Source organism: Heptranchias perlo, chromosome 2 (genome assembly GCF_035084215.1).
Source record: "Heptranchias perlo isolate sHepPer1 chromosome 2, sHepPer1.hap1, whole genome shotgun sequence".
NCBI classification, from domain to species: Eukaryota; Metazoa; Chordata; class Chondrichthyes; order Hexanchiformes; family Hexanchidae; genus Heptranchias; species Heptranchias perlo.
In genome coordinates this window covers 123,562,860-123,575,951 of record NC_090326.1, presented here as the reverse complement: position 1 = coordinate 123,575,951, position 13,092 = coordinate 123,562,860, and the positions used below count along the sequence as shown (strand labels likewise).

General features: G+C 42.6%; 1 protein-coding gene across 5 annotated transcripts in view; it reads right to left on the bottom strand.

Annotated features, from left to right (window-relative positions):
- Positions 1-13,092, bottom strand: part of adam22 (ADAM metallopeptidase domain 22) — a 370,054-nt gene that overhangs the window by 6,861 nt on the left and 350,101 nt on the right. For 3 of the 5 annotated variants that reach the window (XM_068007033.1, XM_068007024.1, XM_068007043.1), the window contains one exon: positions 365-488. In XM_068007033.1, coding sequence (XP_067863134.1) covers positions 365-488 — 124 coding nt within the window. Of the gene's footprint in view, positions 1-4; positions 268-364; positions 489-13,092 lie in introns of those variants that run through there. The other 2 variants (XR_010967372.1, XM_068007039.1) reach the window with 2 other exon arrangements.

Here is a 13,092-nt window from a genome sequence, read left to right as displayed (position 1 = left end):
GCCACTTACTTTCATCAAACAGATTCACAGTCATTTGACTCATAGTTGATAATTCAACAAATGTAGCTTTACTGATGATTAGGGCATCTAATTTATCATCACTCAGATCTGCTCGGCATGTTCACACTTTCTGGCACTACTTGTGCAAAATGATGGTACTCAGGCAGTAAACAATACTACATGCGGTGATTGTAGATATTTGGGGTGTTTGTTGCGAGATGTCGTGCCATGCCATGCCAAATCGCTTGTCCAACTGATGATCTATTACTGAATAAATTATTTATGGATCTACATTAACTAAAGCTATTCAAATCTTTATGACTTAAACTGATTGTATCTTTGCACCACCTCACAACGTACTTACCCGTGCACTTTGTCGACCAGCCTTTCCCTCTTCATCCGGAAGAGGTGGCATTGGGTATGGGCATTTCCTACTAGAAGCAATGGACCCATTGGATGAAGAATGTGATTTGGAAGGAGACAAAGTCCTAAGATGAAAAACCAAAAATCAACACAGCCTATGGCATCCTAGAGTGATTGACAGCCAGAGTACTAATCTGTATCAGTGCTGGTACAGTTTAGTTAAAGACGTCCAATACGCTATCTTGAATGATTTGCATGGGGGCATTTTTTTCTCTTCCTGACTTTTGTGACCATTAGGCAATGATTATGTGATTAAAAAATGGAGTCCCATGACAGCCTGGCGACACAGTGTATTGTGTTACCCTTGTGCATTGTTACTGTTCTATAGAGTAGAAGGGTGTAGGTTGTTGCTGCTGATTTATCCACAAGAGTTTCTGATTTGGCTGGTCTGTCAGGAAGTTACCAAGTGGAGGCGAGATGCTTCCCCACAGGAAGAGTGAGTCAAGCCGGGCCATTCCCATGTACCTGCTAGTGGTCTGTTACAGAGCCGAATTGACAGAGGCTTGGGAACAAACTACCTCCAAGCCTGAGTCAGGGAATGTTTTGGTCACAGGGATTAAAAGAGAGGAAAAACTGTTCTAAAAAATCATTACAGACCAGGCTGGTACATCATAGAGCTGGCTGATTGATAAACATTTTACATTCATATCAGGTAATACAAAAGGAAAACAAAAACCAAGATAATTGTGCTTACATGCATCTGGCAAAGGCCCACCTGTTATTTGTAAGGTAAGACCAAAAACAAGAGATTCTGCCTACTGGAAAGTGAGACAAGCAAGCAACAAACAGCAGACATAACCACAGCAGGCACAAGTTCAAGACAAGACAATGGAACCAATGCAAAAGAAAACCTTGAACTGCAAGAAACTTATGATTCCATAAAAATATCCAACATAACTCGAAAGTAGCAGCATTGGAAGCATCAGCTGAAGCATTATGCTTGGTGTTTTATTGCCTGAAAGCTATTACTTAATCTGGGAGTAGCCGATGATGAAAATCGGGAAATGGTGAGAAAGACAGTATGCCTTCTTATTAGTCCAGACTGTCTTACGATGTTTCAAAAAATTAAACTTCAATTTTTTTCAAACATAATCCAAATTTAGGATGCTGAGCTTCCCTCCTCCTTTTGCCATACATGGGCAGCCATATTTTCATCTGCCTGCACCCCAAACTCTGGAATTCCCTCCCTTAACCACTCTGCCTCTCCGCCTCCTTCTGCTCCTTTAAGTCCCTCTTTGATCAAGTCTCCGAAAATCTTCTCCTTTGGCTCAGCATCCATTTTTTCCATACGCCTCTCTGAAACACCTTGTGACATTTTCTATGTGGAAGGTGCTATATAAATGGAAGTTGCTGTTTATGGTACAATGAATAAGAAAGTCAAAGGGACACATTAAATGTTGCTGCTTTCCTAGCAGCAGCAGCAGTTGTGAATTGATTTACTTATGTTGCTGAGTCCCGAGTTTCAGCTGTGCTGCTTTGTAGATGTGTCACGAATAGACCAGGCACCTCTCCGGGTCAGTGGGGGAAAGGAAGAAAGAAAAAGAGAGAGAGAAAAAAAAAGTGAGAGAGAGAAAGAGAAAGAGAAAAAGAGAAAGAGAGAGTCATCTCTAGGACACTCTCACAGACTCCCAGAAGGTAGCTGGGAATCACTGTCAGAAGCCTGGGACCAGTGCTACTTGCCTGCCTTTTAAGAAACGTGACTTGGGAAGACCAGTGGGGTGGAGAAAAAAAAGGATAGATTTGCAGGTCTTCACCACCTGAAATCAATGGAATGAAAATGGGGCGGAGTTTATAAAGGACAGGCTGTTAATTGTATCTATGTGACATATCAATTAGTGTTAATTGTATTCAGGTGATGGATATCAACTGGGGACTCTCTTGTATCCATTTGTAGGAGGGCATGTAATGTTGAGTTGTGTGAATAAAGGCTTGGAAGCAACTGAAGACCAGGCTCTGGTATTCTATCCTTCACCATCTGGCTATCCAATTTATAACAAGGGCAATCTGCTCTACCAGATTACCACCCAGGCCATGAAGACAAAAATCTACTTATTGATTTGCTCACAAAAATTATGGATTTTGGTTTGTTACATAAACTGTATTGCTTTTTTTAAAAACAGAAAATACCTTGCTCCCCATATTGTTTTCTCCACAATGGCCCTGCTTGTCACCACACATTGTCCTCTCCAGATAGGAAGGCAGGATTATATATGGGTGTGGTACCTTAATAGTTATGGTGCTGGACCAGCTAACCCAGAGGTTAAGCGGCCAATTTTAACTTCTGGTGGGAGTTGTGTAGGCAGGGGTTGAGGCGGATGGCTGGCTGTCCAACCCTCTGCTTGGTGAAGCCCTGGAAATTTTAACTCTCATGACCCACGTTAGTGTCCCATTTGAACCTGGCGGGAAATGCTAGCTGACCAGTGGGCAGGAGTGGGATTTCATCCGGCAGGAGAACACGAAATAATGGTCCCCGGCACTCAGGTATGTGGTTGGGATGGCTGTGTGGTCGGGAAGGGGAGGGAAGCCCAGGCCAGGGGAGGCTCAAAGTTTGCTTGTGTGGCCCAGAGGAGCATTCCTGTTTCTCCTGGCCTACAAAGAAACAAACAACTAACTCAACTCTTTCTGGACCTCTTCTGGCTCCGGCATCTCTTGCCGCCAGGTTTGCTTGGCAAGGAAGCCAATATGGCTTCCTCCTGCAAGCCTCAGGTTAAAATTGCAGTTGGGCCCCAATGATGTCATTGGAGCCTGTTCTGCATATTTCAAGAAGGACTCTGCTGCCTTCCACTGGGTGGGCAGGGTTAAAATCAGTCCTAATGGGTTTAAATCCCATTATAGCAAGTTGTGGAAGTGAATTCAATATATCTTCTAACTTGCTGGCTAGCCCCAGAAAATAACAAAGTTACTGGATCACTGCTACACCTACCTGGTCTGGCCTATCTGCGACTCCAGTACCAGATTATCTGGTTGAATCTTCATGCCCTCAGGCCATTGAGGGGAGGCCAATAAATATACATCCCGAGATCAAATTTTTAAAAAATTATAAGTTTCTGCATGGGATTTATCAAAGTGGGAGAAGATAGGATCACATTTTTCTCCTCTCTGAGATAGAACACCTTGGGTCGACTCAGTACTGCATTTAGCAGACCAGCTGTGAGTGGATGAAACTCCTCTGACTGTCCCATTGACTGACAACCCTGGGACTTGAACTCTACTTTATAACTGGCAGTCAAACTCTCCCACTACTGCATTTTTGGGCAAAGTTTTTGTTGAGGGCAGGCTTATTGTAAGGAATACTGCCTCTTTAAATGTCAATGTAAGGCCACTATTTAGCAGGGACTGAGTTGGAATGTGTCGCATTTTGTGGATGATTCAACTTCTATGGGACAGAATGATTTCAAGAATTGTGCCTCTTTGCAATGCTATTAGTTCTCAACACCAGGTTCTCTCTCTCTCCCTGGAACAGCGGGTAAAATGTTATATTTCTGGTGCCTTCTTCTGGGTGAACAAAACGATATTAATTAAAAAGGGACGCTGCTTTTAATTCACCACATTAGCAATCACACGAATACAGAAGGTCACCAAGTACATCAGACTGTACAAAACCTGTACTGAACTTGGTTGATGTGATATGGGCACCGAGGTAGCATGCTGGTCATTTTAAAAGGAGTCACCCCTCCCCCCCACCCCACCCCACCCAACAAGCCTGAATAACACAAAGGTAACAGCACTAACACCACCAAATTATATTTCATTTTAAAAACTGAAGCAAGTTTTACTTTTAAAAAAATGGAAAGCTCTTTCTTTGTATAGATCACCATTTTCTGTTGGCATCAGCCTGAGGCCTGCAGTTCTGTTTTCCTGCTCCTCCACTGCAGCCTGACACCCACTTCCTTAACAGCATGTCATACAGGGATAGCTCAGTACTCCATGGCTATGCCCAAGGACAACCACACAGCCAGTAGGATTGGTGCAAATGAGAATTTGTTGCATGAAAATAATGCAATTACACGTAGCTTAAATTAGTCAAAGTACATAAATCAATATTTGTTAAAAAGGATAACCGATGCAGGGTAATTAAAACTAGTTAATCAACCGTGCAGAGTACCTCCTCTAATTCTAATCTCTAAGATTGACTGGTCCAGGCAAACAAAAACTCAAGAATTGTTTTGTGTTGTTCACTGACGAAAGCAGTTGAAATGTCAAAAATGAACAAGGACACAGCTACCCTTGCTCCACAGTCTTGCCTGGTTGTTGCCCACTTTTAGTAGTGTTCATGGCGGTGATCCTGTACACACTGCACTGAAGTACCACAGTCAGCCATTAATGTGAATCACGTATCACCAGTTAACAGGGGGCAGCAGTAAAATGCTGCTTTCACTGCACCTCAGTCATTGGTGCAATTGGGTTAATTGCATTTATTTGACGCAGCAATGTTGCAGGAGCTCTGCAGCGTCGCAAGCACCACATGCATCAGACCACAACCTGGGGCGAGAACTGGATTTACTCAGATCACAATTGTGGCAGATGAGACCATTTTCCGTTGGTCTCTGGAGTCAGTTATAAGTGCTGCATGCTGCTGAAAATGTGGGCTTGTGGAGCCTTCTGTCAGGAAAAAAGTACTAGTGTTAGAAATATCCCTAGTAGTTCATGATTTCTTCCATAATTATTTTCTAAAAACTCTGATGTCTGTAAAAAATACCTCTTGTGTATTAACAGTTGTTTAGAAATCAAATGAAAAATTGTAAATGGAGGCATTACAGTACACTAAATAAATAAATATACATTTACCCAATCTCCCAACAGAGACTGGTTGACAAAATGAATAATTGCTAAAATCCTGTTATTAATCCACACAGTGATCCCGAGTATTCAGAGATTCAAGAGGAGATATTTGGATTTGGAAGTAGTATTGACAATGTCACATGATCTCAGGTTGTACAGAGCTGACGAGCAGCACCGTTGTTTAAATGAAGGCGTATAAGCAAATTGTAAGTGGATTGTTGCAAAATAATTCAACTCAAGAATAATGCTGATTCATCCAGCATTCTTGTTGGTTATGTCCTACCAATAGTACTCTGGATTATTTTGTAGCACCCACTTCTTGTCACCAGAATATATCTAGGGCCAAGATTAATAGATCTGAGGCCATCGTTTTCATTTTAGAACCATAGTAAAATAATTTGATTTAGTTCTCAGCAGTGCTGCGCAGTTTCTGTTATAACTAAATAATAAACATTTGACAATACTACTTCTCAAATTGCTGCATTATTAACTAAAGAGCAATTTTGTTAATGTGCATGGTCTGTCAGCTCAGCACTGTTTACAGTGAAGAAAGCAACAGCAGGCCTTAGTGTAAAGTACAGAATGGATGGGGGTAGAAGCAGGGTTACTAGGCAGCCATTCCACGTGACAGCTAGTGATCATCCACAGACTCACAATCAGCAGTGTGTTACGGTACATGCACACTATATCAGAATCTACACAGTTAAATATCTAACACACAGCACATGGAGAAAGTAGATGTCTAAGCAATTTGCAGGTTTCTAGTTGTGAAATAGACTTTTGTGCATAAAGACTTGCAAGTTTCATCTGTCTGATTTATTAACACTGAACTGAAGAAGTGTAATGAAGGTAGCAATCCTAGTTATTAAAAAGCCTAAGATGGGGCCCAATTTTTCCATCTTTAACTGGATAGCAATTTTTTTTTAAACTGAGTTTAAGTCCATTTTAGAACTTTTTCTTTCCATTCAAGTCTTGGGCTCAAAGGAGAAACTGAAGTAGATGGTTGCTCAGTGCATAATCCCACTCAATTTTTCTTTTTGGTGAAGATGTAATCTATGTTTTATTTGCTTCCCTCATAAGCTTAAATAAGTTAGGAGAATCCACTGTAGTGCACATTGCATGTAGTCTGTTGGAAGGGTCACAGCTAATGGCCAAAATTCCTATTTTTTGTTCTAGCCTTTCTTATATTTTTCAGGTAGCTTGGAAATTGTTCACAAGCAATAACTATTACAGCCAGTGCTGCTCACCAGTGCCGGTTGTGGAGTTTAAATACATCAACAATCCACAGGGTCTCCAGTAATGTTCTGATGGAAGTCCAGACTACCGACAGCTTTCTAAATGCTGTTTTGTGAAAAGAATGAGTCAACCTGGGTACAACGACATCTATCTTTGATCTGCTACAGTTGTTCCATTTGACGTTTTTATATTCATTCTATGTATATATTCATCCTTGACTGCCATAATGGAAATTAAAGTGCTGTGTATGGATAAGTCAGCCCATTTAAGCAGGATAGATGGCCATTTTTTGTGCATGGGCCCATGAGATGGCAAATTGGACCTGTACTTTGGTTGGTATAAATCCAGTGCCCATTTGCAGCAATGTACATTGAACAGCCAAAGTTACACTGCTTACTCCATATCTTTCTGGCCTGGAGATCTGAGAGTGTAAAATAATCAATGGCTCACAATATCACAAATGGATCCTTCCAGCCAGCCTACAAAGGCATTAGCATTACAATGGGGAGCTGCCTATTGTTTACTCAAGAGCACCTTTGGTCTCCCCAACTGAGGGTACCATAGCAACAGGCTCCAGCCTCTTGACCCACTTGAGCAGATCAAAAATAAGCTATATTATACATTTATCAGCAGGCAACAACAGTCCTGGAAAAAGGAGCTTGAACAGGCCAAAAACAGTTCTGTGCTATATAGAGTAACGAGAAGGGTCATGTACTACAGAGCATCCAGCAGAAGTATCAGGTTGCTCTATGTTATTGCTATCCCTTTACTGCTCTTAATCTTGGACAGTGTAGAATAGTATAGCATTAGGAACATACAGTGGACCTTGATGCACTGGTTTGAATAAACTGCCATTACTTGTGCCTGCACTTCTGGTCTGTATTATTTAGAGCTGACTTTTTTTTTATTTGTTCATGGGATGTGGGTGTTGCTGGCAAGGCCAGCATTTATTGCTCATCCCTAATTGCCCTCGAGAAGGTGGTGGTGAGCCACCTTCTTGAACCGCTGCAGCCCGTGTGGTGAAGGTTCTCTCACAGTGCTGATAGGAAGGGAGTTCCAGGATTTTGACCCAGCGACGATGAAGGAACGGCGATATATTTCCAAGTCGGGATGGTGTGTGACTTGGAGGGGAACATGCAGGTGGTGGTGTTCCCAATGTGCCTGCTGCCCTTGTCCTTCTAGGTGGCACTGTCGAAGAAGCCTTGGCGAGTTGCTGCAATGCATCCTGTAGGTGGTACACACTGCAGCCACGGTGCGCCGGTGGTGGAGGGAGTGAATGTTTAAGGTGGTGGATGGGGTGCCAATCAAGCAGGCTGCTTTGTCCTGGATGGTGTAGAGCTTCTTGAGTGTTGTTGGAGCTGCACTCATCCAGGCAAGTGGAGAGTATTCAATCACACTCCTGACTTGTGCCTTGTAGATGGTGGAAAGGCTTTGGAGAGTCAGGAGGTGAGTCACTCGCCTCAGAATACCCAGCCTCTGACCTGCTCTTGTGGCTGGTCCAGTTAAGTTGGTGGGGGATTCGGTGATGGCAATGCCGTTGAATATCAAGGGAAGCTGGTTAGACGCTCTCTTGTTGGAGATGGTCATTGCCTGGCACTTGTCTGGCGCGAATGTTACTTGCCACTTATCAGCCCAAGCCTGGATGTTGTCCAGGTCTTGCTGCATGCGGGCACGGACTGCCTCATTGTCTGAGGGGTTGCGAATGCAACTCAACACTGTGCAATCATCAGCGAACATCCCCATTTCTAACCTTATGACGGAGAAAAGGTCATTGATGAAGAAGCTGAAGATGTTTGGGCCTAGGACACTGCCCTGAGGAACTCCTGCAGCAATGTCCTGGGGCTGAGATGATTGGCCTCCAACAACCACTACCATCTTCCTTTGTGCTAGGTATGACTCCAGCCACTGGAGAGTTTTCCCCCTGATTCCCATTGACTTCAATTTTACTAGGGTTCCTTGGTGCCACACTCGGTCAAATGGTGCCTCGATGTCAAGGGCAGTCACTCTCACCTCTGGAATTCAGCTCTTTTGTCCATGTTTGGACCAAGGCTGTAATGAGGTCTGGAGCCGAGTGGTCCTGGCGGAATCCAACCTGAGCATCGGTGACCAGGTTATTGGTAAGTGCCGCTTGACAGCACTGTCGACGACACCTTCCATCACTTTGCTGATGATTGAGAATTAGCCGATGGGGTGGTAATTGGCCGGATTGGATTTGATCTGCTTTTTGTGGACAGGACATACCTGGGCAATTTTCCACATTGTCGGGTAGATGCCAGTGTTGTAGCTGTACTGGAACAGTTTGGCTAGAGGCGCGACTAGTTCTGGAGCACAAGTCTTCAGCACTACAGCCGAGATGTTGTCGGGGCCCATAGCCTTTGCTGTATCCAGCGCACTCAGCCGTTTCTTGATGTCACGTGGAGTGAATCGAATTGGCTGAAGACTGGCTTCTGTGAAGGTGGGGATATTGGGAGGAGGCCGAGATGGATCATCCACTCGGCACTTCTGGCTGAAGATGGTTGCAAACGCTTCAGCCTTGTCTTTTGCACTCACGTGCTGGACTCTACCATTAAGACTGACCAATTCCTTCTCTGAGATTATGCTACCAAAGGCACTGAGCTCCATTCACCAGCAAATGAATGTGAGTTAAATTCTGATGCTAAAGAACTTACAGCCGTCAGCACTGTGTTAATATTAAAAAGATTAAAAGTGAAGATTAGAAAATTCCCAGGCAATCCATTGTTAATGTGTGGTTTCTACAGCAACTTGTAGGCTGTCAATGTAAGCTGAATTTACAAATCTATCTTAATCCTAAACAAAGTATAAATGTTTTATTTATTTTGGAAGGGAATCATGCTCTGTTCCTCTCTATATTGATGTGCACAGTTTAATGTGTCACTAGTTTTACTGAGTGAACAGGGTATCTCATTCGTAGTGTTGGTATCACCCCTTTATCACTGCAAAAGGAAAATCTGTAATGGGGATATTAATTCAAGGGTTATTCAAACACTATCCTCATGTGCACTGAAGACCTAACAAGCTTTTAGGTTATAACATTAACACTTTGCATGTTCTCTCTCAGCATGAGCTGAGAAATGTACGAGTGAAATTCATACTCAACATGTTTCTCCAGCCGCGTGCTCCTACTTTGGGCTGTGCTGTGTGTAGCATAACACTGAAGCATTAGATGAGGTCTAAGGGATGCTTTTCTATGTGACACAATCCAAAGATCTTACAGGCTAGCAATGAGACTAAGAAACACAAAGAAAGGAACAAAACTGTTCTATAGCATAAACATGGAGAAATATGAATCCTTAATTAAAATAATTGTTACAAACAATAAATTGAATGCATATACAAGAAGTCAGCTGAAGAGTAGAGTGATTCAAAACAAGCTCAGCAGGTAGCTGGTATTTGCATAATTTCACCGAGACAGTTCGAAGTCCAAGGATGTTTGTTTAAAAATCTGCAGTGAAAATATGTAAACCCACTAGAGTTTGGTAAATAGAGTTTTGCACTCACCCTTCACCCATGTTCCTGTTGCATTGCCTGATGGCACATTATGCACATCATTGCAGCATAAGAGCAGAATTTTATTGCAGATGTAATTGTCTTAACAGGATATTGTGTACAGTGAAAATGACATCATCAGAGCAGTGGGTAGAATAATGTGGATACTAAAGTGCTGTATGATCTGTTTGAAACACCACTTTGCTTATTTTTAGTGCCAATTGTGTGTCAGCCCACTGGGTTACTTTTATTGGAAAATGGAAGAACAAGCTAATAATGGTGGGTGCTGAAGGAAGCATGCACTACGGTAGTTCTGTATGGGGACCTCAGCACTAGATGCAAATAGGAGCTGTAATTGCACAAGAAGCCTGGACAGCCATCGGAGGCAGCAAATGAACAGGGGCCACTTCCACCTGCAGTAGCTTGTATTGTAATACAAGGCAGCAGGTCCAGTCATAATGTGCTGCAACAGCTCTGGCAAATAAATAAATAAATAAACAAACAAACACAATGATTTTAGAAATACCTAAAGTACGGTCCTTCAGTGTTTTTATTCACATCTTCTACCCACTTAGCTACATTATATTCTCTTTTGTACCATGGGTTTAAATACCTGCAGAAATCAGTGGTGGGTACCAAGAAAGTGGAAGAAGAAGAAAAGAGATCTGAGATCATAGCAAAGCTTAGCAAAGAGCTTCTTTCTTCACCAAAATGCAAGTGAATGTGCCACATACATCACTTTGGATCTTCTCAGCAAACTGCATTGTATACAAATGACACAATCCAAGCTACATCAAGGCTCATACAGTTAGACACAGCGGCTCTGTTCACCTAACAACAATCATGGGGCCTGTTTTGTGCCCATTTAAGTTAATTTTACTACATAAGAACGGAATTTAATAGTGGCATTTTGCACATTATACACTGTGGTGCAAAACATTTATGCAAAAGGACTTTTACAGAATTCATTACAGATAGAGTACCCATTCTGCATCATTTACTGAAAGCGTATTCATAGATTACACCAAACTCTACTTTCACTTGTAAAATACCACACTGCTTTTAATCAATTTAACCAAAGAAAATGACCGCAGGAGAACTGTGCAGAAATGAGCTGCAGTCTTCTACCATGTTACAGGAATACTGTAGAACAGTAAATTAGGCATGGTTAATGAAAACGCAAATAATTGAAACATTATTTATTTCACTTCATTTCCAGCGCAAGCTGGTTATCACCACTAGCAGCCTGTGTCAGCTGGAATGGTCTAAGTTAAAGACTACACCACAATCAGTCCCAACTGCTCTGCAAACAGCTAACAGGAAGTACACTTATGGAATGAGTAGACTTCCAGTGTTTGCCAACAATCCATTCTGCTGTCATGTGGTGCTCCATCCATGTGCACTTTTCACAGTGGCAGCAAAATTCAAGTAGCATATATTCCTCAAACATGTGACCTTCTGAGATTAGAACACAGGCATTTTATGACATGTGCTACTGAGCATGGTTAATCTGTTCAGTTTGCAGAATTATTGGCCGATGTGCAGTGTTATCTGTTACACAATGTATAGAACCACTGTACATGATTCCATTTTGCCCACTACTGCCTTGCTAAAAGGCAAATAGTTAAAGTGCCAAGAGCTTTAAGGAATTTAATAACTGTTTGCTGAAATAACAAAAGCTGGCTGGTCATAAAAAAAAGTGTGACTTATTTTGCCACAAATGTGCTTTAAGAAAAAAGAAACAGGCCTAGAAATTGGATTTCACCCAAAGTGGGGTGTGATATGGGGGCAGCGCATGCTGCACATGCCTAAAGAGGCCAGCAGCAGGACCATGGCAAATTGGGATACCGATTGATTCAGGTGAGTAAAGAAACTTATAACTTGCCTTTTGGATGGCAGCCTCCAGCAGCCCCTTTAAGAACCACTGGTTTGGTTGTTGTGTGCCTGAAAAACAGGACCGTAGCACACATGGCGCATGTTGCAGTCAGTCGGAAACCAATTTTTCAAACAGGCCTAAAACAGGCGTTAGGCCCCCGATTTGCATAAGCCGTGGGTCTAACGCCAGTTTCAGGCGGAAAATGTGGGTAGGGTTCTTAATGAATACGTTGCGTCTGTCTTCACAAAAGAGGAGGACAATGCAGAGATTGTAGTTAAGGAGGATGAGTGTGAAATATTGGATGGGATAAACATAGTGAGAGAGGAAGTATTAAGGGGATTAGCATCTTTGAAAGTAGATAAATCGGCAGGCCCGGATGAAATGTATCCCAGGCTGTTAAGAGAAACAAAGGAGGAAATAACGGATGCTCTGACCATCATTTTCCAATCCTCCCTTGCTGCAGGCATGGTGCCGGAGGATTGGAGGACTGCTAACGTTATACCGTTGTTTAAAAAGGGAGAAAGAGATAGACCGAGTAATTATAGGCCAGTCAGTTTAACCTCAATGGTGGGCAAATTATTGGAATCGCTTCTGAGGGACAGCATAAATCGTCATTTAGAAAGGCACGGGTTAATAAAGGACAGTCAGCATGGATTTGTTAAGGGAAGGTCGTGTCTGACTAACTTGATTGAATTTTTTGAGCAGATAACAAGGAGGGCCGATGAGGGTAACACATTTGATGTAGTGTACATGGATTTTAGTAAGGCTTTTGACAAGGTCCCACATGACAGACTGGTCAAAAAAGTAAAAGCCCATGGCTAGTTGGATCCAAAACTGGCTCAGTGGTAGAAAGCAAAATCATTGACAGGTGTTTTTGCGCCTGGAAGGCTGTATCCAGTGCGGTCCCGCAAGGCTCTTGCTTTTTGTGGTATATATTAATGATTTGGACTTGAATGTCGGAGGCTTTGCAGATGTTTGCAGATGATACAAAAATTGGCCATGTGGTTGATAGTAAGGAGGAAAGCTGTCGACTGCAGGAAGATATCAATGGATTGGTCAGGTGGGCAGAAAAGTGGCAAATGGAATTCAATCCAGACAAGTGTGAGGTAATGCATTTGGGGCAGGGGGCAAACAAGGCAAGGGAGTACACAATAAATGGGAGGATACTGAGAGGTGTAGAGGAACAAAGGGACCTTGGAGTGCATGTCCACAGATCCCTGAAGGTAGCAGGACAGATGGTTAAAAAGGCATACAGGATACTTTCCTTT